Below are 27,572 nucleotides of genomic sequence, written 5' to 3'. Positions count from 1 at the left end.
GTTGTTCTCCCTCTTAAACAACTTCTCTCTCACTATTGATACAATTCTTTGAATCGCCAGTATTTGTATAATAAATTGAAACATTTCTACTATACCTTGAGATACAGAGCCATCATGACAAGCCAAAAATCCTTCAAACCGGCTCTTATTATCGTCGACTTTCAAGAGGACTTTTGTCCGCCAGTAAGTTGACCTTCGTCTATGAGAATGTTGTAGATGGGTGGTACTATCATAGGACATCTTGTACCTATAGTAGATCTTCATATGAGGTTACAGGCCAAGGGTTGGTTGGTTTGTAAGCTCTATAGAGTTGAGTAGCTTGACTTATACTGGTCTTGACATCTTGTATGTGACTGAGATAAGAGCGACAAGACCACTACTCCAAACCCATTACCTATGAACCAACAACTCTCTACACCCACGATAAGTATATCAGTCAAGCTAAAACCCCCCCAGAACGGCTCCCTCGCCGTCCCAGAAGGCCGCACCATCGCTCCCACAATCAACACTCTAACAGCCCTCCCCTTCCACCTCATCCTCGCAACCAAAGACTTCCACCCACCAAGCCACATCTCCTTCGCCAGCAACCACCCCTCGTCGACACCCTACACATCCACCACGACAATCACACACCCGCGCGACTCCTCCCGCAGCTACACCACCACCCTGTGGCCCACCCACTGCGTCCAGGGTACCCCTGGTGCTGACTTGGTCCCCGAGCTGGACGTCTCGCGTCTGCACGCTGTTATCGAAAAGGGCCAGGATAAGAGGGTTGAGATGTATAGTGCTTTTTATGACCCGTTTAGAGTAAGTGATAGTGGGCTTGCTGGGATGCTGGGTGAGCAGAATGTTACGGATGTCTTTGTTGTTGGGTTGGCAGCGGACTTTTGTGTCAAAGCTACGGCTGAGGATGCCGTTAAAGAGGGATATTCGACATGGATAGTTAATGAGGGAACAAAGCCTGTCATGCCTGACAAGTGGGATGAGTGCAGAAAGGGTATGGAAGACATGGGCATCAAGTTCACATCAGTCGCCAACGCTGTGGACAAGTTCAAGTAACAAAAAAAGGATTAAATTTGACTATTTGGAGCGGTATTAAACTCATGCTACCATATCTGCATCTTTCGACGACTGTGTATGTATGTACGCTTTGCGCGACCTTTTCAGAATGTCCCAATGCGAAAAACTCCATGTTGTATGACCCATCATCCATCCCAGACCATATGTCATACATGCTCGTCTCTATTCTTTTATAACTTCATCAGCGACTCCTTCAAAAGCAAACGCTCATCATTTATCGCTTTGACCTCTGGATGGCAGCAGCGCTCATCGATGTTGTTGAAGCCGAGCGCTCTGGGCCATTGGTCATGGCAAAAGACACGGGCGTCATAGGAGCGGGAGTGGTGCTGCGAGAGGGAGCAGCACTTCGGTTGTGCTGCATGTGGGCCCTAACCAGGTGACCGGCAGCCAAAGCACTGCAGAGAGAAAGTTCTCCAGCAAGGACAGAGGCACCGATGATGCGGGCCAGACGGCGGGAGTTGTCACCAGGGTTGGTGGGGTGAGAGCCACGGACACCAAGGAGATCAAGCATAGCGCTTTGGGGCTCAAGGATAGTACCGCCACCGAGGGTTCCAACCTCAAGAGAAGGCATGGAAACAGAGATTTGGAGAGCTCCGCGAAGGCTGCAATGGTTAGCAAAATGTTAACGAGTAATGATGGAATAAACTTACTTCTTCATGATGGTGATACAGTTGGCGCTCTCGACAACCTGAGCAGGGTCCTGGCCAGTGGCCAAGAAAATAGCAGCGACAATGTTGGCAGCGTGGGCGTTGAATCCACCGACTGAGCCAGCCATGGCGGAACCGATCAAGTTCTTGGAAATGTTGAGCTCGACAAGGGCATCGACATCGCTCTTCAGAACACTGCGAACAACGTCACCAGGAATGATGGCCTCGGCGACGACACCCTTACCACGACCATCGATCCAGTTAAGAGCAGCAGCCTTCTTGTCAGTACAGTAGTTTCCAGAAACAGAGACAATCTGCATATCATCGAATCCGGCCTCGTTGGACATGACGCTAAGGGCGTGCTCGACACCCTTGGAGATCATGTTCATACCCATAGCGTCACCAGTAGTAGTCTTGAATCGAATGTAGAGGTTGGTACCAGCAAGAGCAGTCTTCATAGATTGAAGACGGGCGAATCGACTGGTCGAGTTGAAAGCCTTCTTCATGATGTCTGAACCAGCCTCAGAGTCAAGCCAGAGTTTGGCAGCACCAGCTCGCTCAAGAGTCTCGAAAGCAACACAAGGACCACGAGTCATACCATCGGCAGTCAGAACAGTAACGGCACCGCCTCCAGCGTTGATAGCCTTGCAACCTCGGCTGGCACTGGCAACCAGGACACCCTCAGTAGTAGCCATGGGAATGAAGTAGCTCTGGCCATCGATGACAAGAGGTCCAGCAACACCAACAGGGAGGGGCATGTATCCGATAACGTTCTCACAGCAGGCACCAAAGACACGCTCCCAGTTGTACTTCTCAAAAGGCAGCTTGGATCGTTCGAGGGAGTGGGTTAGGTCGGAAGTGGCTCTGTTACGGGCGATGATGGAACGTCGGATCTTGACAGCACGGGTAAAGTCACCAAGAGTCTTCTCAAGGGCGTAACCAGGAATCTTGCCGCGCATAGACAGAGAAACAAGCTCCTCGTCGCTCATCTCTTTGACTCGCTTCTCAGCCAAGAGCTTCTCAAGTTCCTCATTAGGTCGGTTAGGCAGCTTGTCAGAGCGAGCCTTGGTCATCTGAAGACCCTCAGCCTCATCGTCGGTGATGGCGGGAGTGCTGGGCTCAGTGCGCATGGGAGTAGGAGGAACGTATTCGCCAAGAGGAAGAGTAGCGGAGCCAGTGTCGTTGAACTGCTGAGCACGGGCGAGCTCGTTTCGGTCGATGTTGTGCTCGGGGACATTTGGATCCTTGATACCCCAGCGGGCGACGTTGAAGAGGTAACCGTTCAGGGCAACGCTGAGAGCAAGAGCAATGACGATCCACTTGGAGAGGACGGGGTCCTCGAGGGACTTGAGGATTCCGCCAACCATGCGGCCACCAACGCCGTAGCCTTGGAAGTGGTGGTGGAAAGCATCGGTATATTCGGCGTTGTTTCCGTTGATGGCAGAACCAAGTGCGTAGTGAATGGAAGGATACTCAAGCTCGTACTTGATGGGAGTGAGAACGGTAACCAGGGTAGGGCGGTTGTTGCTCTTGGCGGCAGCTAGAATAGCGTCCAAACCGTTGGAAGCGACCTTGAAGGGGTCGACGGAAAGAGGAGCAACAACACCACCGAGGCTGCTAGCCCAAGTGCGAATGGTGGACAAAGATCTGGGGTTGCGGAACGGGATGGAGCAGATGTTGACAATGTTGACAAAGATGAAACCGAGGATCATCAGAACCTTGAAAGTGGGAACGCTGCTGCTCTTGCGACCGAAAAGAGAAGAGTCGCCCTTGACGCGTGTCCAATCACCGTCACTCTTGGCAACGTTCTCGGCAACTCGGCGGCTGACGCCATCATCCTCAAGAGCCATACGCATGTCAACGTGGCGCTTGATGCGGTTGATCTCAAGCTTGATGCTAAGAATGGCAGTGTAGAAAGTGAAGAGGAGGATAAAGTCAAAGAACAGAGTCCAAGCAGCTAAGAAGCAGAAGTGCTGGAGACCACCCTGGACACCGGAAGCAGCACCGAGGGCAAGAATGACAATCTCAATGGCGTAGTCGCGCATGATCTCAAAACCCTTCTCCTTGATGGCAGACTGAACAGCGTACTGGATAACGTTCTGCATTGAACGCTCAGGAGATCCCTTGCCAGACTTGGAGTTTTGGATCTGGCGACGGTGCTCGATGGCGTGCGACATGACGGCGCGGGTAAGGACAATGTTCTTCTCAAAGCCAATGGTGACGACCAAGAAAGGAAGACCCTCAGACAGAAGGATAACGCTGATGGGAACACCGAGCTTGGTGGTGACGATGAGACCAAAGAGGAAGGCAAAGACGGAAGAGAACAGCGTGCAGATACCGAGCCAGAACTTGGATCCCAGCTTTCGCATGGAGAGAAAGAGGGAGACAAAGGTCAAGTGCATGGCAATGTAACCGAGGAACATAATGACAATGTCGAGAGTCTCGGCGTTCTTGAGGAGGTCGAGGAACTCAGTCCAGGCATTGTTGGCCCATTGGACAACGCTGTTCTGGGTGTTGACCTTGGCAGCCTTCATGATCCATGTCTTCTTCTCACGGCCGTGCTGTGTCTCAGTCTCGACGGCATCCTCGCTGGGAATCTCCTGGGTAGCAGCAAGGAACTCGGGACCCTCAGCATAAGGAAGAGAGTAGGCGAGGATGCTATCTTGAGAATAGGCGGTGAAAGAGTTCTTGGTCGAGGGAAGAGGCGTAATGGACAGGTTCTGAGGAACAGGAACATGGCTGGATCGAGGAGCAGTGCTGGAAGATTCGGCTGAGTGGGTGTCGGGGAAGACGAGAGTCAGGAGTGCAAGGTGGTCGGCATCAGCGCCAGCGTGCTGGATAGAGTCTTGCTCAATGGCCTTCCAGTTCCAGGCAGTCTCAGGACCTGCGCGCAAGACACGGCTTCCTTCAACGAGGGAAGACCAGTCAGCCTTGCCCACTGTAGGGAGATCAGTGCTGAAGAAGCTCTCCTGGAGCAGACCGACGTATGAAGTGCTCGCAAGGACGGCGACAAGGACGACGGTGTGGATTGGGTGGGAGCAAGCTAGGCGAGAGATGAATTGGGCGATGGGGGTGAGCCGCTTGGAAGCCCATGACGGTGTGGTTTTCTCGGCAGGCGCAGTTTCGCCGCGGAAGCGTTTCGGCAGAAGTATCGAAGCCATCGTGTTGAAATCGATTCGAATTGGTTTTTGGAAGAGTTATCGGCGGTGTCGTTTACCACATTGATATTGGATCTCGGGTAGACTGGTCTAAGCGCAGGTTGTGTAAGTCCGGGGCAAAACAGTCAGGATCTGCAGGATGCAGTAGGGGTATTTCAACAAGCCATTGAAGGCGGCATGAGATAGAGACGGGATGTTTCGTGGGGGGACAGGCAGGTGATTATGTAGGAGTGAGGCTTAGAAGAGACGCAATGCAACACTTACGTTTACTCGAGGTGGCAGTCCTTCTGCTGTCGAAGTATCGAGGCGGAAAGTCAAAACGCGGTGGGAGGTGGAGGGGCAAAGGTGAGGTATCGGCAAGGCGTTGAGGCCCTGGAGCTGAGCTGACTTTTAGAAGGAGCAGCCACAGAACACAAAAAAAAAAAGATACAAGGACGAATAAACGACCACACACCAACTTCAGCTAAACAACAGAGAATAATATGATTCTCTGACGTGAGCGGGAAGTGAGGAGTAGAAGTAAGGGAAAGAGGGTGAAAAAAAAAGAGGTGAGGTAAGAGAAAAAAGAAAGAGGTAAAAGGGGGTCAAGAGGTAAGTACTTTGTAGGTGTTGGATTGGGTGTGGAGGGAGAGATTAACCTAGTCCCAGTCCTAGTCCTAGTGGGATCCCAGGCCAAGTCCAAGTCCAACGTTGGGTTAGGTACCTTGGAGATGGATGCGATGCGATGTCCAGGTCCAGGTCAAGGTCAAGAAAGGCGGGAAATGATGGGGACTAAAGTGGAGGGATATTCGAATTGTCGGTCGGAGAAGATGTCTCTTAAAAAATAAAGAAAATTAGGACAATAAAACCGAGCGCTATAACTTAGCGTGGAAGCACTATCCTGAATTCTCTCTATTATTCTTGTTAGTCTCGTAGTACAAAAGTTGGAGAAATTAATTACACTTTTGATTGTCAATAACTAAATCAAAGTACCTACCTCTGGTACCTCCTACCTAAGCTCTAATGCCATCATCATACAAGAAAAGCTTCTATTTTTCCTTGCTTTCGTTTTACTGGCCAATTCCTTCTAACAAATCCGTCCAATCCAACACCCTGTCTTCATCCTTCAAAGCTGCAGGATTCTGGGTTCCAATCCTACATTAGGCAGTCTATACAGCACTTGTCGCATCCCATTGGGGGCATGAAAGTCGCGGATTAGTTGGTCTAGGTGCAATTTGCAGCACTGGTGAGAGCATTTGGTTGGGTGTGCCTTATAATCAGGCCCCTTTCTCGACGCTTATCCATTGGTGGTCTAGTGATGTGGCATGTGGCGTATCGTCCGCGTGGGCTACAGGGACAACCTTGACAATCACTCCCTTTTGTCCAGCCGTCATGATGTAGCCAGTCTCCTTGTTGTGACACCCATAAAGGTTGTCAACTGGCTTCAAGAAGAATATGTTATCTCGAGATATTGTTCCCAGCACGGGCCGTCGGCCTTCATCCTGTTGGCTCTGCCTCTGACAGATAACGCAGACGGGCCGTCGGTCTTGCTGACTTGCGTTCGTTGTCTGACATACAGCAATTGTTCTGCTTAAACGACTGCAACCTTCCTCTTTGCCGTCTGCCTTATCAAATCGGAACCATCGCAACTTCACTTGATTGCTGATGTCAGGGTTGGGCGGGTAGTGACATGGAGTCATGGAGGGAGGGTTGCTTCACGGCACTCTAGGTACACTACAGTACCGGCAATCTCAAGTTCTCGTAATCGTAAAAGCCGAATACGCAAATACCGACTATCAAAGCGTATCCGTAGCCAGACAAGACAGTAATCACAACAACCAAGTTGAGTATTGATCTCTGACATTAAGTGTGTCAGCTTCAGCTCAGCAAACTCTTTCCGATTTGTACGAGAGGCGCAGCATTGCTTTTGCTCATGAATGTTAAACTCATGATTCAGAAGCTTGTACGGATACTCCGTAGACGCGTTGCGGGAAGAAGTGGAGAGTATGGTCCAAGGTCCAAGGCACCCTGGCTGTCAACTTTTCAGGCCAACACAAAAGAAAAATGTTTGGGCCCTGTCTGGGATGTGTTGTCGATCTCCATCTTGACGGAAACAGAGCCGTAACTTTACCAATTGGTTCGCATAGACGTTGCATTGGCAGATTGCGTATCCGTACATTGATTGGCGCACACGTACAAGTCCAAATGTTCCAAAGAGAAGTTGTCTTCAACTTGGCGGAACAAAAATCACCGGTCTTACCCGTGCTAGGTGATGCTAGTACGTAAGGGGTTCCGCAAGCTGTTGTGTCTTGGTGTACAGACCCATTCCTTATCAATCAGTGCCCATGATACTATCACCATTGAGGCTGTCCTGCGCAGAATCTTTTGCGCTAGCTTGACCAATGTGGAGTTTTAAACAGGCAAGACGTAAAATCCCGAAGCTAGAGCGATTTAACAGAGTGAAAGCAAAGATTGATAAGATTTGAGGCTTTAGGCCGAGGTTGTAGAGGTTTCGGACAGATATCTCGATGCTGGTTCTTGGTGGTTAGGTTCATCTCTGAGGCTGGCCTTAAAACGTCGAGCTGCATTGGCTATTGATGTGCCATGATCTGAGGCTTCGGAAGGTGCCGAGTCAGTCATTGTCGGCTAGGTAAATGAGACGAGCCATTTACTCACCCTGTTTGTCGACAATCTTGACTCCTACAGCCACATCACCATATTCTGTCACTAAAACTCTGACCAAGAAAGTATAATTAATGGCAAGGTGCTTCAGCCCGTACGACGAAAAACACGTCTTGCGTTTCTTGTGTAAAGCAGCGACAAGGAGCTTGCCTGGCCAAATACCCTTCCTCAGGCGAGCTTGTTTGGCATCTCGTGACAGGTTTTACCGGCAACTTTGTCGTCAATCCTTGCGGGAACCGGTTCTTCATGCTCTCATCGTTGCGATGTCAATGTCCAGAGCTCCAGATACAAGATGCACCGGTAAATCACGGCTGACTGCATCGGCATCTACCCGGATCTGCGCAAACACGATACAATGATGCCCTCCGTGCATCATGTTTGTTTCAGAAAGTAAAATCGAACATTTTACCTTGCCGATGATGCAACAATCGTCTTTGCACCAGAACCCTTGTTTTCGTTAATGGTCTTGGCGCGGCCGTTGAAGATCCACCATTCCGGAATGTTTCTTGCGGGGCCGTAGACCCTGAAGGCCGGTATACGGAGCATCATATCATGAGAAGACGTTGAGTGGCTTCCGTTGGTATGCGTCTGTAGTTCGAAAAAGACCGGCGGTCATTGTGCGGGCTAGACCACTGGCGCTACGGTAGCTCAACAGTGTACGTCGACACCGAAAGTGAATTGGTCGCTGTTGATCCCTATTGTATTCGTCGAGGTTAGCGGCTCAACATATTACCATTCGATCATATTTCGTAACATCAGCCTGTCAAGCGCTGTCAAATATTGCAAAAGGCCCCAGCACTCACCGCATATATATCCTGTCAGTTGGTAGAATGCCAAGCACCGATGTCTAGACCCTTTCCTCCATAGAAAGCAGCGGCCCGCTTCGGATGGATGCTCAGTCCACTCACCATCACGCCAACGCATCGTACGATTCTTCCTCGCCCTTCGAAAAGCCAGCAATTCTGAGGCAATCCACCTTTTGAGGCTGATAAAATCTTGAGAAGGGACAGAAAGGTCATCACAGATTGGCCAATCTACGTAATAAGTTATGCGGTTGAGCCCTTATTTGCGCACTGTAATGGATGGACCGGGCCGTAGAAGGGTTTATGCTGAGGGCAGGGAAAGCTGTTCATAAATTCTTGCCATGGTCTCATGATCTTGGCTCCCCGGACGCTCAATTGGCGTCTGCTCGAAAAATATTAAAGCTAAACTGCTATCAGCATTCTCGAAAGATCAAAAGCAATCAATAAAAATCCTTCACCAATTACCCTTGTGCCAATTGGCATCGCTAAAAACGACAACTCATCCATCAGCAAGGATCTTGCGTTTAGATCTCGCTTGCCAACTCCCTGGTCCAAGGTCAACAAGAACGGACGACAGCACATTGGGTATGGAGGATAACCATGGCGATCCGAAGGTGACTCCCGACGAAGATAACGGGGTAATCAGCCTCAGCAACAGCCCAGGTAGCAGCAATGGCTCTGATCCCAACAGCCCTCACATTTGGCTCGTCGGCGGTGGCATTGCTTCACTGGCTGCTGCCGTCTTCCTAATTGACGATGTCAACGTACCTGGCAGCCACATTCATGTCCTCGAAGCGTCATCGAAAGCGGGTGGATCGATGGCGACATTCGCGAAGCCCTCTTGGGATACTGGGTATAGGGTATCTGCGATACGAAAAATGAGTCTCACGTACCACTGTTTATATGGTATGTTGGAAAAGGTACCTTTCGAGACAGAGGGCGAGACATTGGCTGCTAGGTTTCGTCGCTTCAACCAAGAAAGTAAAAAATTGGGTGCATCTGGATCAAGATTAGTGAGGCAGGTCTTTGACGAGAATGGGGCAGAGAAGCCTGAGGCAGTTGACGTGAGCACCATGGGTCTGAGCGTGAAGAACCAATGCGACTTGATGAGGGTCGTTCTCGAGACGGAGGAAGAGTTAGAAGGGCTTGAGATACAGGCTTTATTCGAGCCAGACTTCTTCGAAACTAACTTCTGGGATTTATGGTCGTCTCTTAATCGCTTCCACCCTTGGTGTAGTGCTGTTGAGTTCAGACGGTGCCTACACCGAATGTTGCACGAGTTTCCTAATATGGGAACTCTGTCGGGCGTCGAGCAAGCACCCGAGGAGGACTTTCAGGCTATTATCAAGCCATTGACACAATATCTCAAGGCATCGGATGTCGAATTTCGTCACGGTAAGTTTTGCGTACGACTGGGGAAGTATTTGTCTGACTTGTATAGGCATATTAGTTAGCGGTTTAGAGATTGAGGATATCGGTTCCGATTTCAGGGTAACTGCTTTGAAGACTTACCAAGACAGCAAACATGTGCAGTTGACGTTGGGGCCCGACGACATCGTCCTCCTCACACTTGGCTCGCTAACTTCTGGGATGGGATATGGCACCAACGATCAGCCTCCTCCGACAATGGAGCTGCGTGATTCAGCACCACACGCGCTCGACCCGTCGTGGGCATTTTGGGACAAACTTGCTTTGGAGCGTCCACAGACATTCGGCAACCCTGAAGCCTTCTTCGATCGACCTTCCAAGTCGACTTGGCTCTCTTTCACTGTCACACTCCGCGATCCAGCTTTCTTCGAGCATCTTTGTAAATGGACTGGCACGCTGACCGGGGCTGTACCTCTGTTGACCTTTCGTGACTGTCCTTGGATGCTTTCTCTGACCATTCCCCAGCAACCATACGTCAAAGACCAACCTGACGGCGTCTTTGTCTTCTGGGGCTATGGGTTGTTTCCTGACCAACAAGGCCGATATGTTAGAAAGCCAATGCTCGAGTGCACCGGTGCTGAGATCCTCACGGAGTTGCTCCACCTCATGGCCTTTCCTATACGACCAACACTCGATCGTTCCATCACCGTTCCTTGTCTGATGCCATTGATTGGCAGTCCATTCCTCACGCGCAAGAAGGGCGATAGACCAAAGGTGATTCCTGATGGAAGCAAAAATCTGGGTTTGATGGGGCAATTCGTCGAGATCGAGCGCGAAGTGACGTTCACTATGGAGTATTCGGTGCGGTCGGCGCAACTGGCTGTGTATGGACTGATGGGCTTGGACAAGCAGCTGCCGGGGGTTCAGGGAGAAGACCATGAAGTTTTGACATTAGGAATGGCGTTGAAAACTATGATGACTTAGACGGTTTGGTGAAATGACTAAAAGGCGCAAGGAAATAACAAAACATGATGGGAATGGACCCATGGACGTATCTTTCTAACGTCGTGTATACTGGTGGACAGTTTTATATATTGGAAAATGATTATATGGATGAATCATTTGAGAGCTGTGCAAATGGGCAAGAAGAGCAGGCATGTTTTTGTATACCAAAACCCCTATTGTTGATGGATTCTTTGTGTAGGCTTGTGACAATAGTTACAAGGAATTAGGCACCAACCCGTTGCTTTACAATCACAGACTAATCGCTGCATCTTTATTGTATTGTTCCTTTTATTAAAACTAGGTACACAACCGTGGTAGCTTTAATTATTCTACAGTGCAACACTGGCCATGGGCTCCTCGCTCCTATTGTAATTCAGCATCCATTAATGTTCTCCTTATTATTACAACCACTCGTAACATGTTTCAATATGGCAAGAAAACTAATTCGTCATAGATTCTAGTGTATCAGACTGACTTCGAACTGCTGGCTTCTCGATATCGCCGCGACTGGAGTAAGTCTGCCATTCTACGCTCAAGCAAAAGCTCATCGATGGCCAGCATTTCGTCATTCTGCCCTTGAGCAAGGCCTGCCCCTTCTCTTCAATGAACCTCAGGCTCAACTCCCAACAGTTCTGCTCTTCTCTTGGCATCCAAAAGCTTCCACTACAACAACAGTCGGGGTGTGGCTCCTTCCCACCTCCACGGTCTCCTTCCCCTCTTCCATCCTTCCTCCATTCGCACCTACCCCCGCTTTGTATCATCTTGATCTTTCAATTTTATATTCACCTCCGCTCCATCTTCCTCGCGTCCATCATCTTCTCTCCATCTCGTCTCTCTTCACCTCATCTTCCATCTTTACTCTCCACCTGCTCTTCATCTTCACTCACCCCTCACTCTACCAAGCCCCATCGATGATAATACAGTCTTGTACCAAACAAACAATCTGATCAACTTCATCATCATGGAGGCCTCCGAGGATCCTTCGACACGGGAAGCTGCTGCGTCCCAGCTGAGTTACCTGGATCAATGGGAGGCAGCTTATACCGGGGAGAACGTGGAATTACCATTACCGCAGCAAATCGTCGAGTTACGCATAATTCGACCTTATCTCGAATCTGTAGCCTCGGGGTCCGAGCTATGGGATGCAGATAGAGTTGGTCGTCTGATCAACGAATCTCTTCTAGCGGCCATGCAACCACCCTTCGTTGCTGAGGCCACGGGTAGGCTATCCAATAAACGCAAGACTATCTCGCTGACAAATTATAGAACATGCCGACGAATGTGACGCAGCAGACCAATCCGAGATCTCCTAGGAGGAAGAGTCTTGGGATACCACTGCTGCTACTGCCGCCAGCCCTACGTGCAGTCCCTCTGCAGAATCCGCCGCCAAAGTTGGTGGTACTTCTAACGAATCTGTGGTCAAAGGTAAAGAACTAATATCCATGCAGTTATATTAAACTAATATTTTATAGTAGAGCGTCAACTGGGCTTTGGAGATCGCATTGCAAAGATTTCACAATCCAAGTTGGCCAAGTACACCAACAACGCTTGGGAATTTCTTCAAAATGGTTCACGTGCCAAGATGACCCAGCCTGACAAGTCAGAGAACAAACTCTGTTGTCATTCTGATCACAGCGAGGAAGATCTGATCTCGTTCGAGAATGATCCTGTGGTTGGACCTGCCGATATCAAGCCCATCAACATCACTATCCCACATGACACATTCACAGATGACAAAGTTGATGTTAAGGATGAGCCTGTTGATGCCTGCCTCATCGTCGATCAATGCACTTCGCTCAAAATCGAAGATGACCATGCCGGCGTTGCATCGACCCACCTACTCGAAGAAGCTGTCAAGTGCTTCACTTGTGGGACTACTCCTTCCGCCGAGGCACTGGTCATGTGCCCTTGCCAGCATCAGTACTGCCACGGATGTCTTTGCCATATGGTAAAGTCTTCTATACGCGGTGAGATTCCATTCCCACCCATGTGTTGCGAATCTCCCGTCCCCATTGATGTGAACACATCAGTGTTTGACCAAAACACCCTGTGCGACTTCTTTTCCAGGAAGTTTGGCATCTCCTACATGAACCCGGATGCTTCTCCTAGAAAGCGAAAGGCTATCGGGGCCCCGTATCAGGACAAGGCGCCATCTCAAGTTCACGGTGTGACCGTAAGAATGTCAAGAAACGGAGTCCAAGGGTCTTGCTATCTCTGCAAGCGCGTCAATGAAAAGGATTCTTGTAAGTTGAGATACCACTACTACATCATCATTACCTAACTAAAGTCGCCCTAGTTTGCCCTGACTGCTGCTACCGTTGCAACCGAAGCCACGCATCATGCAAATGTGCCTGGTGGGAAGAGCGACAGAGAAGGATGGAAGCACAAAAGGCGATTAATGATAACACCTTCAATCCCAACGCCCCGGCGTTGTGTCCGACCGATGGCAGTGACAAATGCAGAAAGATGCCATTAAATGGCATTTTTCGTGGTCGTCGAGACTCTGCTCTTTTTGTTGGTGAACCTCCTAGTTATATGTGTGAATACTTGCTAATGGAAAACAGGAACCGACTGGGGTGGTGATTTAAGTGTGCACGCTTCATCCCATGCAATCCATGGTTATGTGTTGAGTGCAGTTACCAGATCTGTGGGAAGTGTGAGGGGAAGAGGCGAGTATGAGTTCTATAATACATGACGAGTACTGTTGTGATGATGTGGAAAGGATATGTATATTGGTGGCATTAGTTGAAGTGGTCAGGGGTATCTTGAATGACCTCTGCTGAAGTGTAACTTGCCACTTTTTCGGAGCTGGAGCTTTCGCGCATTAGCAGAGCATAATGCAGGAAGATGGAAATGAACGACGAGACATGGGAAGATACTCTGCATTCATGTATAAACTGCTGAGAAATTCGAGGAATGGGAACAATGGGGAACAAGTCTCACGTAGTACAAAGCGAAATGCTCGCTTGTGTTCATATGGCCAGATTGCATGAGCAACTTTTAGAACCTTGCAATTACTGCTATAAACCTTTTGATTCACTTCAATTTGTTTTTATGAACTCTGTGATCGTTCTGCGCTTGTGAACTTCAGTTATGCCTCTTCCTGCCCATTTTGCGAAATACAATTGCGGGTAAGAAGTTGGAGTATCTAGGTACCTAGTATCTAGACCATTGGGTACCTATAGACAAGATGGTCCATTAACTTTATGGCATGAAACTGAATAGTTAACCTAAGGGCTTTAGTCTAAATGGCATAAACTGGCCTATTGGTTTCGTCTCTTATGCTTCTTGCTGTTACATCTTCTGATACGCTGAGGCGATGCATCTTGTCAACACAGGAAATCTTAAAAAAGAACATATTATTGAACTAACGAGTGGGATAATAAGTAGATTAGGTTTGTTCCGTGTGGAATTTGTGACAAGATGCACTTATGACTTTCTGTCATCGTTCATGGCCGTGACATGCAACATCACATGGCCTGGGCTCAATCAAGATCAAATCCTCAGGGCATCAAAAAAATTGACCGCTGGGAGCATAAGAGACGAAATTATTAGAGCAGCTTATGCTACTTAGATTAGGCTTCTTAGACTAATTATTTCTATCCCCTAAGGCTTAGGAGACCGGAGCCAAAAAACACCAGTATCATCCTGTCATCGCTCGGTTCTGATGCGACGAAGGCACCGATCACATAACTCAACATCGCACCTCTCGCAACGAAGAAGGAATAGTTGAAGTGTCTGATGACAGTCATCGCAGTCGCGGGGACCGTCAATTCGGTCGCACCTCTGGTGGTGACAGCGTGCCTGATGTAATTCTCGTATTACTCGCTCCCTTGCATTTACAACACGCTGGCCAGCGGCATCGACAAGTCTGTTTTCTTCCCATTGGGGGCACGTGCAGGTCTTCCAAAGGTTTCCACAGAGGTAGCAAAATTGATGACCGCAAGGGCAGGCTGCGCAATGTTAGTTAAAGACGAGTCTGAGGGCTGCTGGAATATATACTCACTGATGTGGAAGCAACCTGTGTTGAGATCAATAAGGTGCTTGCACTTCTCACATCTTTGCCACCCCTCTGCCTCGCCTAGACGTAGAACGTCTTGTGCGGCATTGTCCTCAGGACAGATACCCTCATGCGAGGCACGTTTACAGAGGACGCAAGTCTGTTTTTCGCAGCCAGAGCAACGCCCCAGATCGCCTTCGATGGACTGAGGTCGAATGAAAGCCGCACATGTAGCATCGCTACAATAAGTGCGATCAATAGTCGAGAATTCCAAGGTCTTTTCTTGGTACAAGTCAACCATTTCCTGCGAGATGAAGTCACCCACTTCGACGGGAAGAGGTTCACAGCACGTGGGTGGGAAGAGAGACTCATCTCTGAGGGAAGCCTCGATACGGATAATGAGACATCTTCGACACCAGTGATGAGAACAAGGTGCCTCAAAGGTCTCGGTGGCGGGGAAGTCGTCCTGACAGGAGACGCACTGTTTGTCCGGGACAGGTGCAATGTTGGTTGGTTGGGCTCGAGCAGCGGATTCTTCCACAACAGTCAAGACATTCTGTGCAGTATCCCGTTCCTGTTCCTGAATTCGGGCTTTACCCGGAACATCTGTTTCCTGTTGTTCTTTTGCTGGCTTGTCCGCAGTAGTCGTGCCCAAGGGGTCTTCAACAGGGTTGACTCTTTGGGCACCGTCCTCAAGGTCAACAACAGTATCTTGTATTTCGTCTGTATTGGCAGCGAGCTGGATCTGTTGGGCTTGTTGATCATTCTGGGTACCATCAGTAGTCCGTTCTTCTCCACTGTCAGTTTCTCCAGCGTTGCTGGTAGCGATGACATTGAATTGTCGTAGTGTTTCAAACGTTTCTTCATCGATTGCAGACTGGTATGGCTCAATAATCGCTTCGGGGTCGGTTTCTAGGGTTTCCGCGATCATACGATCACGCGCAATCTGGTCTTCTTGTCGAAGTTCCTCGATAAGAGCTGCATCGGCCTCGACAGCCCGCGCAACACTCATCGCAAGGATCGTTGATTCGTCCATCTTGTTATCGCGTTGGGGGATGAGGTGGTCTCGATCAATAGCAGCTGATGAAAGATGAGGATAATAGAAGAGAATTGCCCGGGCGGAGCAGTAGCTGATAAATTGCAATTATTGAAACTATTGAGAAACAGGGGCGAGTTCAGACGTAACTTACCTGTAGGCAGCTGTTTACCATCTGTTTACCAGCTAGCTGGCACTACCAAACATCCATAGAAGTTGCACTCCATGATTCATTCACTCATTGCCTGGTGCTTTTTAAAGAGTCATGCCTTCTCTGGGATTGAGACACTCAGGTTTAGAAAGAATAATGGGAGGTGATTGTTATGGATAGGTAGGTACCTAGATCGACAATAGGGTTCCCAAGATATAGGAGGTAGTTAAACTATACCGTGTGCGAAAGTAATTAAGCACCCGGACTGACTGAACAAAATTCCATACTAACTTTGGGCCTTACGAAAATATTAGGCCAGCTTTAGTGTATATATTGCCTAAGAAACCCTTCGTATTTTCATTTAGTCTTTGTTTATTTGACCCAAGGGGCTGTCCCCTCACCAAATGTTCCAAGTCCAACGTCAGCATTGAGGCCCCTTAACCTGCTATTCACTTCAAATAAAGTCACCAGTGGAAGGTTTCCAAGTGTAAATTTATAGGTGCTTCCCAATCTAGTGCTGCTAATGTGCAAAGATATCTGCAATACAAACATAACCATCCTCTCAACCCTAGCCCAACTCCAACGCTGATACGGCTATCAAGCTCACCAGTAGTTAGACACCGCCTCGTTTTGAGCTTGATCCCTCAACCTGCGTCGTGTCCATCGAACTGGCATGAATAGTCCCCTCAAGGCGCAACGTCCCGCATCCACGAGCAAGTCGATGCAAATGGAAGTACACAATCCCTCCCTGGGACAGATATGACCCGCGAAGTCCGCTCCACAGTGAAAGCAGAATTCATTTCCGCATGGACAAACTATAAGTGCAAAGTGTCAGTCTACTGGCTTCTAGATAGAGGACATATATACTTACTGACGTGCTCGCAGCCCGATGTTTTATTGATCAGCTGCCCACATCTGGGACAGGGCTTCCATCCCTTTTTCTTCGCCAAGGCCAACAGTTTGTTCTTTCCTTTGTCCACGACACAGCGACCCGTGTGTTCTGGATTCTTGCACTTCGCACAAGTTCTCTGCGGGCATGATGGGCAGTAGCCTATGTCCGATTCGATAGTCCAGGGTGGGATAAACGTCTGACATTCGACGTTGCTGCAGTAGGTACGATCCAATGTCTCGTATATGATCTGCTTCTCCTCGAATCTCCTTATAGTCTCTTTGCTGATGTGAGGATATACATAGTCCCTTGTGAATAGGATGTCACAGCAACGTGGTGGAAAGGCAGAACTGCCGTCGAGCGATCTTTCGATCATCAAGGAGAAACAGGGTTCGCAAAATTCATGGGTGCAGGCCATTACGGCAGTTTCGTCTTCTGGAAAATCATTCATGCAGCCACCGCATGTCTCAACAGCACGGTACGGGTATCTCTCTTCGTCGTGAGAGCTGTTTGCCCTGCTCAGAGGAGGCAAGTCACTGTCAACAATGTATTCGCTTGCCACGCTGGAATTGTAATGTTCAATAGACATGGCGGATGTGCAATCGGCTGATCTTGAAGATGGCATTTTGTGTCGTTTGGTTCAACTCGGAGGGGGCGGACGACAATGTCAAAACGTGTCTGAAAAAAGATGCAAAGATGGAATCAAAATTTGTGGGAAAACAAAAAGCAATGTGTTCTTATACTTACACTTTTGTGAGCACGCAACAACTACGGAGGAAAAAAGGTTCAACAAAGTTTGATGTTTGTAAAGTTACATCTTCCTTGAAGATAAACGCAGCCTCCAAGAGAGCAGCAGCAATGACGGTAAAGCCCTGATAACTCAACAATAAAGACTAACGATATAAAGTTCGATAAGGCCACAGGGCCGCACAATCAGTCATTCATCCCTTGGGTATACTTTGCTACTGGGTTAGTAGTAGGAAAGTTGACCTCCTAAGTCTTAGGTTACAAAAATAAATAGCCTAAAAAGCATGGTCTAAGTAGCATAAGCTGACCTGCTGAAATTGTTCAAGAATGTTCCTGTAATTGCAGATAGTTTCAGGCTATGGCCTATCTGATTTACCGCCCGCCTGGGTATATCCACGTTCACGTCGTGTAATCGTTACAATGCAGATCCGTCCCAGTCCATGTATTATAAGCAAATGTATTTGTCCCTGTACGAAGGGTCCGTCAAAGCCGGCGGCGACATGCGAGACAAGCAATGTGTGCACATCCGCGACAAATGAAGATGTTGTAGCCTTGCACCGCCTTGCCACAGTCTTCGCAGTTTTCTGGCTGAAGTATTCTGCCCCATCGGTGGTTGTTGCAAGGCTATCAAATTATTAGCTCTTTGTCCAAGATTATGTATGTATGCATCCTCTTAAGCTTACCGGATTCGCGGCGTGTGGAGGCATCGGCACGTCCACAGGCACTTCGTCGCACGCACATTTCCCGGCATCTTTGCCACAGGCATAGCAAAATCTATGACCACAGAGACAGACTGTAGAGAGTCAGTAGACTGCTTACGATAAAGTAAAATGGTTCCAACTTACCCATGTGATCGCAGCCCATGCTCTTTTCGATGACATGCCCGCACTTACTGCAGCGCTTCCATCCTGTGCCCTGGGCCAATCGAAGGACACCCTGAACGTCTTCGTCCTTGTGTCCACATACTCCCTCGTGAGCTTTCGCTTTGCATGCGATACATGTATCGGTTAGGCAGCGCTTGCAATGGCCAATCCCTGAATCGATTTGTGTCGGTGGGATGAATGTAGCGCATATCTCACTACTGCAGTAAACACGTCCGAGGCTAGGTATGGCGAATTCGACTGCCTTCGCATTATACTGAATTACTACCTCATTCGAGAAGCCGTTGCTGAGAGTAACAGGGATCATCGTATCGCAACATCGCGCTGGGAAGTAAGCTTCATCTCTCATCGCCAGGCTGACAAGATTGTCAGCGCATGGTTTGCAGAACAGATGTGAACATGGTGCAAATATCATCGAGGATTGCGGGAAGTCTTCTCCACATGCAAGGCACTCTTTGGTCTTGATAAGTCGAGTGGCCCGACGCACACTCGGAGAAGAAGGTATGGTCGGTGCAGGGTCGTTTTCCTGAACATGATGGGTTTCGAATTCTGATCTGGGACGCTTGCCCGGAACCCGTGCGGACCTTGTCATTTTCGGGCGACGGGCCTGTCGAGGGATAGGATTCCTATCCATTTTGTAGGGTGGTTGCTGGTGTTGATGTGAAGAATAATGGATGGTTAGGCGGGGGATGTTTGGGCGAAGAAAGAGTCATTTGGAAAGAGCAGACGGAGGATTTTGTGAGGGAGGGAATGTGACTTCCATTTTTTTGAACGTTATTGAATCATCAAAGTTCTAAATTTTGAGCGTCAGTGAATCACCGAATTACTGACTGGAGTTGCCATTTTTGAGCAGGCTGCATTGAATCATGGAAGTGCCAAATTTGCAGTGATGGCAGAGCGCAGACGATGACTTTGAAGTTGCTTGATGTTTTGTTACAGTGGAAGAAGCAGCTACCTATTGGACGTACAGCACGGAAGAAGATTCTTCCATCAATATTGTACATATTCATTGGGAAAGTTTTGATTCGGGAAAGCCCTGATTCGATATATTGAGTTTGTGAACCAGATGGATCCTTTGTTCATAATTTTTGAGTATATTGACAATGCTAGGGCTCCGGCTTATAGACTCTAAAAAAACAGATAATGAAGATAAGTAGACGATCGAAGCAACGGATGTATCAAAAATAATTGAAATGATGAATTCGCTGTCTAATAACGTAACACTATAGTGGATCTGGAGTTGTGACTCTGAACTGAACTAGAACTGCGGATACGCATAGACATTTTTTGACAAGCAGTTCATGTCTAGGCACAAGTACACCAAGACTCATAGCAGGCACTGGCGGGGATGAATCCGATATTCATGGCGAAAGGGAATCCTCGTTTTAAGCTCTCATGAGCGAAATTTGCGAACAAGCTGTACAGATCCCGCTGCACTGGGATTCCATCACTTTGCCGTCTATTGTGATTGGCGAGGTCAGAGTAGTAGAAGATGTAAAGGTCACTCATCGGTCATGTAACCACGGCCTTGCCATCTCCATTCTTCGGGACGTAAAGACTACTTATGTTCTCCTCGGCAACCCATGCGTCCCTGACCGATCTAAGCACACTGAAGCATTGCGAACGATTCGGGATAGTGCCGTCCGGAAGCAATTTTCTGCCGCGTCGCATCCATTGTTGAGGGTGGAAATGCCGATTGATAACAAAATTAGACTCTTTACAAGCAAGCCATAGCCCTGCATCCCATTCAAAGACGGAGCGTGACCGCATTTTACAAATGCTGCCGGTGTGAAAGGAGAACTTTGCCATAGGAACCTGGTCAAAATCGATGAGAAAGTCGAAGGGAGGGCGCTCTTCAATCCAGTGGTGATGTGTCATGATGTATGCCTTCCAACATGTCGCTATCTAAACCGCGTAGGCAGGTACGGCAACGAGAAAGACGGATCTAAATAGAATAAATAGACCTCTAAGCTTTAGGCAATAGCATATAATGACTTACTGATCTTGTCTATGATGGCTTTCTGACCGCAAGGTCTTGGGAACAGTCAATGACCAGGATGTCGGGTGGTGCGCAAAGATGACTGCATAATATGCCGAATCTCAAAAGGGTATCCAGATGGACATCTTTCAGCCCCAAGATGATGATCCTATCAATCACATCTTGGCAAGCAAATATTGATGTTGATTTTTGTTTTTAGGCGTCATGGTAACTCTAGCATAAAGAAGAGTAATATTGTTAATTAGCCCACGAAACCAATCTGATCTGATATCCGGAATACACAGCCAAAGCTGAAAACAAGGGTCCTTCTTATTTCGATCTGCGACGTGGGGAACTGGAAGTCGGACTAGTAGGGGACAGAAAAGTTGGCCTCTGAGCTTGAGGGGACAAAAATAAGGAGCCTAAGAAGCCCGATCTAAGGGGCATGAGCTGACCTACTGATTTTGTCTCTTTTGGTGCCTGAGATCAGAGTCTAGACTCTTGTACGGTCCCAAGGATGATAAAAAAAGCTTATCGCGAAGCTGATAAGACCGAAATAATTCGGTCATTCCAGCATTACTAGATGGCAAATATTCTGGATTTATTTCTGACATCCAAAGAGCAGACTGGACCTTTCTGTCATCTTTCAGTTTGTTTCCAGGGGCGGTTCAACCCTTGTCTGGGCTGTGCTTATGATAACGATCTTATTGGTCCTTGACCACTAGACAAAAATGCAATACGACCAGAACATCATTCTCTCCAAGTCCAGCCACGTCCGCCTCGCCGTCGGTTATTCTTTCTCGTGTCTTGCCAAGGCTCGGTACTGAGGGTTAGTGCACGTAGGAGGCCTTAAAAAGGAATCGAAAAGAGGGCCCAATGATGGCAATTGCAAGACATTCCCTCATGGCAAGCAGATGATGACAGTTGCTATCACTTGCAGGGGTGGTTCGGGAGCCCTTAAATTGATTGACTGTGCCGCAGGGATCGCTACAAGAGCCCTGTCTACCGGGCGTCCGCTTTTGAAGTCAGACGAAACATCCCACCTCCAACGTCACGTCAACCACGGCTTCATCTTGATTGTCCCCGCCTCGCCTTGTTCCTGGAGCAGATCTTGGACTGATATCTATACGAGCTTTGTCGCATTGCTTACATAGCTCCTGTCTATATCTGCCAAAGTACTCAATGTCTGTCGACTCGCTCCTCTCAAGCTTGGCCTCAAGGTAACAATGCTTCGTCGCAATTGTCCTCACTTGTTGCCTACAGCTACAATCGAGTTCAACTTCATTTGAGCTACTTTGCCCGCGTCTATCGCGCATCTTGCGCATCCGCTACTGTCATGTCCTCCAATTGGCACTCTCTGATCGCTAGAGCGATTGACATACCGCTGGTATGTTCCTTCAACCTTAACCTTATCTCAACCTCAGTGGCAACTTTGCTTACCAGTGCCTGTAGGAAGGCGACGACTCCCGAGTTGGTTCTACTCGAGATGGATCTAGCGGTGGCACTCTGAGTACCAACAACGCCTCCAAGTCTTCATCGCTTCAATCGCTTGGCGGCACCTTTATACCCGTCGTTATCTATTGCGTCGTCTGTATCATATTCTTCTCCATATTTCGCGTAAAATGCAGTCGAGTCTATGCGCCTCGGGCTATACCCAGCCTACGATCGCCTCAGTATGTACAGCCAATCATTATTTCTCAACTTTTGCTCACTGTCCATAGCAAACACATTCCGCCACTCCCCACGGGCTGGTTCGACTGGGTGAAACCGTTCTTCAAGACTCCAGATACTTTCGTTCTCAACCATGGCTCGCTCGATGGGTTCTTCTTTTTGCGATATCTCAAAGTCTTGCGCAACACTTTTCTTGTCGGAATGCTGATCGCTTGGCCTATTCTTTTCCCAATCCACATCACTGGTGGTAATAAACTCAGTCAATTGGATATCTTGACGATTGGCAAGATTAGCGATCGTAAGCGTATGTTTGCGCATGTTGCTGTTGCATATATGTTCTTTGGTTAGTACCCATCTGCGAAATGGCTTCTATGGCTCAGTTCTAATCAAACCAGGCTTTGTTCTGTTTACTATCACTCGAGAGTGTTTTTACTATATTGGCATCCGTCAAGCATATCTTTCTTCACCCCACTACTCTAAAAGGTTGTCGTCTAGGACGGTTCTCATCACTTCGATACCCGATCGCTATCTCGACGAAGCCCGACTACGAAAGCTTTACGGCGACTCAGTAAAACGAGTCTGGATTCCACGAACTGCCAAGGCGCTCATCAAACTTGTGGAAGAGAGAGAGGAGACGGCGATGCGACTGGAAAAGGCGGAGATCGCACTCATCAAAAAGGCACATCTGGCCCGGAAGAAGCACTTCAACAAGAGCCCATCATCAGCATCGTCCTCAGTCGACCCTTATCCCACGGAATCGAGCTCATCCTATAGGAGTGACCCGAGCAGCGAGCAGACCCGATCCGACTCCCCACGGGTTGGTGTCTCTCAGAACGAGACCGCACAGGACGAAACACAAGAGGCAGGATTTAAAGCGCAATACCCGCAAGTAACCCAGACCGTAACCCAAGACACCCACGATCTGCTCGAAAGGTCGGCCGAAGATCCCGAATACGTTCATCCATATGGACTCAACCCAAATCTCCCAGACGTTCGAGGCTCTGTCGCTGCCCAATGGATCCCTGCGAAAGCCAGACCTCATCATCGTCCACTCCAGAATTTTTTCCGGCGCGTTGACACAATCCGCTGGTGTCGCATGCGATTGAAGGACTTGAACCTTGAGATTTACAAGCTTCGACGACAGGTTAGGCGCGGTGACGGTGATACGTTGCCAGCCGCCTTTATCGAATTCGACACGCAAGAGGCTGCTCAGGCTGCGCACCAGATCGTAGCCCATCATCGCCCACTTCAACTCGCTCCTCGACTGTTGGGCGTTCGACCAGACGAGGTGGTTTGGAAGGCTCTTCGAATGTGTTGGTGGGAACGTATCATCCGTCGCTTTCTTATCATGGGTCTAGTCGCTGTTGCCATTATCTTTTGGTCTATTCCATCCGCCATGATCGGTATCATATCCAATATCGACTTTCTAAGCGGAATAGTCTTCCTGCGCTGGATCAAACTATTACCGAAGCCCATTCTCGGCTTCCTCCAAGGTTTCATACCTGCTATTGCCTTGTCCTTCTGGATGTCCCTTGTTCCTGCGATGCTAAGATGTACGTATGCTGCCATTTTTTCGTGCATTATGCTAATAACCCCTGCAGTCTGCGGTGTCCAAGCTGGAATCCCATCTTTAGTTCTGGTCGAACTTTTCACACAGAATATATACTTTGCCTTCCAGGTGGTACAGGTTTTCTTGATTACGACATTGACATCGGCGGCTTCAGCTGCCGTCCTGGACATCATTAAGCAGCCAATGTCGGCACCTGACCTCCTAGCCAGAAATCTCCCCAAGGCCTCCAACTTTTACCTTTCGTACATTCTCGTTCAATGTTTGGCTATCGGCGCTACGGGGCTTTTGCATCTGTTCGAGTTGTTCCGACAACACATCCTTGGAAGAGGCCTACAGAATCCTCGAACACGTTTCAATATTTGGTACAACCTTCGTCCTCCTCGCTGGGGTGGAATCTTTCCGATTTATACGAACATGGCATGCATTGGTATGTTGGTATCCAATCTTAATGCGTGACATAGCTAACCGTAGTAGCGTTTTGTTACACATGTATCGCTCCTCTCATTCTGCTTTTCGCATGCGCCGGAATGGCCTTTACACGTCTAATTTACCGCTATAATATCCTTTACGTGTTCGACTCGGAAATGGACAGCATGGGCTTGTTCTACCCTAACGCTCTTCTTCAGCTTATCGTCGGACTGTACTTGGCGGAAATCTGCATGATTGGCCTTTTTGCTCTCAAACTTGCGTTCCCGCCTATGGTACTGATGCTTATCTTCCTCATATTTACAGGGATTGTACACATGTCCCTCCGAGACTCGATATCCCCTCTGCTCCAAAATTTGCCCCAAACATTGACATTGGAAGAGGAGTTGCAACAGCAGGAAAAGGCAGAAGCAGAACAGAAGTTACAAGAGGCTGCGGAATCGGGAGAAGTAAACGGAGGGACTGCGGCCAGTTACTTTGATGCAGATCTTAACTTTGGCGAAGAAGAGGTTGAAGAACCCCCGAGCGATGACGAAGACGGCCAACATGACGGGCCTCAAGGGTCAAGGGGTGTTGACGGTGGAGGTGGTGTCAAGTTGATGGTGAGAGAGTGGATGAAGACGACTGCCAAGGCACAAGTCAAGAAAGAGATACAACAATCAGGGATAAAGCGGTTTTTGGATCGTTGGATCCTCGCTGGCGACCCTTCGAACCCAGATCAGCAACCGACCTTTTTACAGCGCTTCCTCCACCCAGAAGTATACGAAGACTTTATCGCCCTACGAAAACTAATCCCATTCGAAGAACCCCCCGATGTCGATTACGCTGGTGACGAGAAGATGTCTAATTACTGGCCTCCCGAGCTATGGATGCCAAAACCTGTCTTATGGATCCCTCGGGATGAGGCGCGTGTCAGTCGGCAAGAAGTTGCGCATACAAGAAAGATCACGCCTATTACGGATGTAGGAGTGACCTTGAATGAGAAGGGGTTGATTATTGTGGATGTTGAAGCCGCGCCGTTTCCAAGGATGAGATTAGTGCATTGAACGAGCCTGATTTAATGATATATCTAGTCATGATACCCTCTTTTGTATATGAGCGTTGGATAGCAGGCGGAAGCATACCAGATGGAACATATTGGTGCGCTTTTAGGCTACATACTCTAAATATGATCTACTAATTTCGTCTCTTATGCTTCCAGCGGCTAGTTTTTCTGATACCCCGAGGTCTGACTACTATGGCCTGCTTCTGGGTACTCATCAGTGAAATTCTCGAATATGGTGAGCTTGCATATTTTTGTCGAGCGGAAGGATTCGATTAGTTCATGGTTACCTATATCCTAGGGGTTTTTCAACATATTCAAGTGACAAAATAAGGCTGTTGGCAGGCTATTAGCAGTACCTATATAGCACATTCAATTCTGACATGCTGTATGTTCTTTTGGTGTCCAGCCGATAGCCTTAAATTGTCATCTGGGCATGTCGAAAAAAAAAATCCCAACCCGCGCAGGTACGTAGAATCAATCTACAACTTGTCCATCATCCAATCAGAGCTTCGCCTGGTTAGCTCAATCGGTAGAGCGTGAGACTCTTACGAGTACACCATCTCAAGGCTGCGGGTTCGACCCCCGCATCGGGCTGTTCCTATACAATGATACGATTGATTCTCTTTTTTTGTTCTTTGTTGTCTTTTGTCGTGAACAGGGAGGGGCGTGTGTGGTAGTGAATGGATCTGTGGAGGTCAGTTCTGTAGAAAGTTGAGACATACACTCGCTGAACGGTATGAGACGAGGCGGTACGGGTATTGTATCGTTCATTCGGTTCATAGAGCTAGTCATTAAAAATGCAGGTGCGCTGACCCAATCTTCCCATGCTTCATGCAAAAGGCCCCGACGTGTCTTCAGCTCCACCGCGTTACATAACAAACAAGAGGTCAGTGTCTGGAGTAATGTTAGGGGATATTCGGATACCACGGATGGGATGACCTACCAATAGGGTGACTGCTTGAAAGCTGTGGCTTCTGAGTATACTTTGTCTCGAGAATATCACGGACACTGTTCAGCAACTCAACGTAGCTCTGCTTAGGATTGGCCTTGATTGCTGAAATGAAAGCCCACGACATGGCACCGGTGGCCTGAGCGTTAATCGTGGCGTCGGCCCTAATATACTTGTTAGAGAAATCACTTACTTCGCACGAATTTACTCACGATGTCTGATCGTCTTTGCTTCCAGACCACATCACAACATCGGCAGGCGATGTTCGAGTATCCTTGGTCTTTTCATAAGCCTCATCGCCGCCGTTAAAGGCATTCTTGGCCATGCTGAACATCGACTTAGCCGCTCCAGAAACGTCTCCACTGGAGTACGCTTGGAAGGCGTCAAAGAGACCCAATGCGGCTTCCTTGGCAAGGTTGGGTTCCTTGAGAACACCCTTGGTTGAGTAGACGTATGGAAGATCCATGACGGTGGCAGAATGACACGAGTCAAAGATGGCAGTGAGACGAACACCTTGGGCCAAGGGCTTGACGACACGGAAATGGATCTCGTCGTCAATGATGGGACCAGCCTGGGAGTGATCGACAGGGTAAATGCATTCATCATATCCATCATCCTCGTCGCCGTCTAGGTCCTCGACCTGACCACCGTGGCCTACACAACTTGGTTAGACAGCATCTTCATGAGCAATGTGCCAACATACCGGAATAGTGAAGGAAGAGAGCATCATCGGGCTGAGCGTTCGACACAAGCCAACCCATAGCCCGAATGATGTTCTCTCTGGTAGGAATCATGACTGGATCTTGTTGATCATCGGTCAACAGAATCATGTCCTCTCTCTTGTAGCCATAGCGCTCTACCAAGAAAGCCGAAACATTGTGTACGTCGTTGATACATCCTCGCAGCTCGCCTTCTTGGTTAAAGTAGTTGATACCGATGAGAAGTGCCTTGCGACGACCAGTACATCTGGAGTACTGGAAAGTATAGCCTTCGGGGGCTCCATGACCGAACTGCTGGGGCACAGAGGGGGGAGGAGGTCCTGATCGAGCGTGTTGGGCGTGATGGTTCAGGCCCTGCGGGAGAGGAAATCCGTAGGCATCGAGATGAGGAGGTGGAGGGTAATTCGGGGGAGGGTATCTTCGCGATCCGGAGTTGTCCCCAGAGTAACCACCGTATTGTTGCTGGGGAGGAGGAGGGCCAGATGGAGGACCGTACCCATAGCCATTACCGCCGCCTCCGCCTCCGTTATACCCTTGACCTGGAAAGTAGGACATGTTGGTTGGCCTGATTTGTGAAAGGTGAGGATGCTCAAAGAAGCGATCGATGAGAAGAAGAGAAAGGGTGCAAGAGGGAGCCTTTGAGATTCGGATAGCTAGATGCAGAAACGAAACAACAACGGGTCAGCAGTGCAAGCAAAGCAGTCAATCAAAGCCAACCAGCCTCACCTCAGTCTTGCAGGATGCAGGAATGAGCTCCCCTCGATTCAGTGCTGCTTAGCGGGCACTGA

General features: G+C 48.7%; 12 protein-coding genes and 1 non-coding gene across 13 annotated transcripts; 5 read left to right on the top strand and 8 right to left on the bottom strand.

Moving 5' to 3' along the window:
- Nucleotides 1-114: 114 nt before the first annotated feature.
- On the top strand, nucleotides 115-1,059 carry FGSG_09196 (uncharacterized protein; the record flags this gene model as incomplete). Its single annotated transcript, XM_011330281.1, has 2 exons — nucleotides 115-183; nucleotides 457-1,059. 2 exons carry the CDS (start codon nucleotides 115-117, stop codon nucleotides 1,057-1,059), a joined length of 672 nt encoding a protein of 223 aa, XP_011328583.1.
- Nucleotides 1,057-4,888, bottom strand: FGSG_09197 (3-hydroxy-3-methylglutaryl-coenzyme A reductase; the record flags this gene model as incomplete). The annotated part of the gene is made up of 2 exons (XM_011330280.1): nucleotides 1,057-1,682; nucleotides 1,731-4,888. The coding sequence occupies 2 exons, from the start codon at nucleotides 4,886-4,888 to the stop codon at nucleotides 1,295-1,297; spliced, it is 3,546 nt and encodes a 1,181-aa protein (XP_011328582.1). The 3' UTR covers nucleotides 1,057-1,294.
- A 1,253-nt stretch (nucleotides 4,889-6,141) lies between these two features.
- Nucleotides 6,142-6,564, bottom strand: FGSG_13528 (uncharacterized protein; the record flags this gene model as incomplete). The annotated part of the gene is made up of 1 exon (XM_011330279.1): nucleotides 6,142-6,564. One exon carries the CDS (start codon nucleotides 6,562-6,564, stop codon nucleotides 6,142-6,144), a length of 423 nt encoding a protein of 140 aa, XP_011328581.1.
- A 790-nt stretch (nucleotides 6,565-7,354) lies between these two features.
- On the bottom strand, nucleotides 7,355-8,092 carry FGSG_13529 (uncharacterized protein; the record flags this gene model as incomplete). The annotated part of the gene is made up of 3 exons (XM_011330278.1): nucleotides 7,355-7,479; nucleotides 7,541-7,599; nucleotides 7,956-8,092. The coding sequence occupies 3 exons, from the start codon at nucleotides 8,090-8,092 to the stop codon at nucleotides 7,355-7,357; spliced, it is 321 nt and encodes a 106-aa protein (XP_011328580.1).
- Nucleotides 8,093-8,936: 844 nt separating this feature from the next.
- Nucleotides 8,937-10,701, top strand: FGSG_09198 (uncharacterized protein; the record flags this gene model as incomplete). Its single annotated transcript, XM_011330277.1, has 3 exons — nucleotides 8,937-9,255; nucleotides 9,364-9,744; nucleotides 9,791-10,701. 3 exons carry the CDS (start codon nucleotides 8,937-8,939, stop codon nucleotides 10,699-10,701), a joined length of 1,611 nt encoding a protein of 536 aa, XP_011328579.1.
- A 982-nt stretch (nucleotides 10,702-11,683) lies between these two features.
- On the top strand, nucleotides 11,684-13,310 carry FGSG_09199 (uncharacterized protein; the record flags this gene model as incomplete). Its single annotated transcript, XM_011330276.1, has 5 exons — nucleotides 11,684-11,942; nucleotides 12,100-12,147; nucleotides 12,195-12,965; nucleotides 13,019-13,236; nucleotides 13,287-13,310. The coding sequence occupies 5 exons, from the start codon at nucleotides 11,684-11,686 to the stop codon at nucleotides 13,308-13,310; spliced, it is 1,320 nt and encodes a 439-aa protein (XP_011328578.1).
- A 1,251-nt stretch (nucleotides 13,311-14,561) lies between these two features.
- FGSG_09200 (uncharacterized protein) lies at nucleotides 14,562-15,758 on the bottom strand (the record flags this gene model as incomplete). Its single annotated transcript, XM_011330275.1, has 1 exon — nucleotides 14,562-15,758. The coding sequence occupies one exon, from the start codon at nucleotides 15,756-15,758 to the stop codon at nucleotides 14,562-14,564; it is 1,197 nt and encodes a 398-aa protein (XP_011328577.1).
- Nucleotides 15,759-16,512: 754 nt separating this feature from the next.
- FGSG_09201 (uncharacterized protein) lies at nucleotides 16,513-17,423 on the bottom strand (the record flags this gene model as incomplete). Its single annotated transcript, XM_011330274.1, has 2 exons — nucleotides 16,513-16,724; nucleotides 16,781-17,423. The coding sequence occupies 2 exons, from the start codon at nucleotides 17,421-17,423 to the stop codon at nucleotides 16,513-16,515; spliced, it is 855 nt and encodes a 284-aa protein (XP_011328576.1).
- A 605-nt stretch (nucleotides 17,424-18,028) lies between these two features.
- Nucleotides 18,029-19,060, bottom strand: FGSG_09202 (uncharacterized protein; the record flags this gene model as incomplete). Its single annotated transcript, XM_011330273.1, has 3 exons — nucleotides 18,029-18,169; nucleotides 18,229-18,338; nucleotides 18,391-19,060. 3 exons carry the CDS (start codon nucleotides 19,058-19,060, stop codon nucleotides 18,029-18,031), a joined length of 921 nt encoding a protein of 306 aa, XP_011328575.1.
- Nucleotides 19,061-19,938: 878 nt separating this feature from the next.
- Nucleotides 19,939-20,304, bottom strand: FGSG_13530 (uncharacterized protein; the record flags this gene model as incomplete). The annotated part of the gene is made up of 1 exon (XM_011330272.1): nucleotides 19,939-20,304. The coding sequence occupies one exon, from the start codon at nucleotides 20,302-20,304 to the stop codon at nucleotides 19,939-19,941; it is 366 nt and encodes a 121-aa protein (XP_011328574.1).
- A 1,282-nt stretch (nucleotides 20,305-21,586) lies between these two features.
- Nucleotides 21,587-25,117, top strand: FGSG_09203 (uncharacterized protein; the record flags this gene model as incomplete). Its single annotated transcript, XM_011330271.1, has 7 exons — nucleotides 21,587-21,624; nucleotides 21,668-21,791; nucleotides 21,857-22,077; nucleotides 22,126-22,379; nucleotides 22,471-23,628; nucleotides 23,677-24,072; nucleotides 24,120-25,117. 7 exons carry the CDS (start codon nucleotides 21,587-21,589, stop codon nucleotides 25,115-25,117), a joined length of 3,189 nt encoding a protein of 1,062 aa, XP_011328573.1.
- Nucleotides 25,118-25,627: 510 nt separating this feature from the next.
- Nucleotides 25,628-25,710, top strand: FGSG_20727. Its single transcript has one exon. It is a non-coding gene; the product is annotated as a tRNA-Lys (tRNA).
- Nucleotides 25,711-25,984: 274 nt separating this feature from the next.
- Nucleotides 25,985-27,339, bottom strand: FGSG_09204 (metacaspase-1 precursor; the record flags this gene model as incomplete). The annotated part of the gene is made up of 4 exons (XM_011330270.1): nucleotides 25,985-26,010; nucleotides 26,060-26,229; nucleotides 26,278-26,719; nucleotides 26,769-27,339. The coding sequence occupies 4 exons, from the start codon at nucleotides 27,337-27,339 to the stop codon at nucleotides 25,985-25,987; spliced, it is 1,209 nt and encodes a 402-aa protein (XP_011328572.1).
- Nucleotides 27,340-27,572: the final 233 nt, after the last annotated feature.

Source organism: Fusarium graminearum, chromosome 4 (assembly GCF_000240135.3).
Source record: "Fusarium graminearum PH-1 chromosome 4, whole genome shotgun sequence".
Classification (NCBI taxonomy): Eukaryota; Fungi; Ascomycota; class Sordariomycetes; order Hypocreales; family Nectriaceae; genus Fusarium; species Fusarium graminearum.
This window is presented reverse-complemented; position numbering and strand designations above follow the sequence as displayed.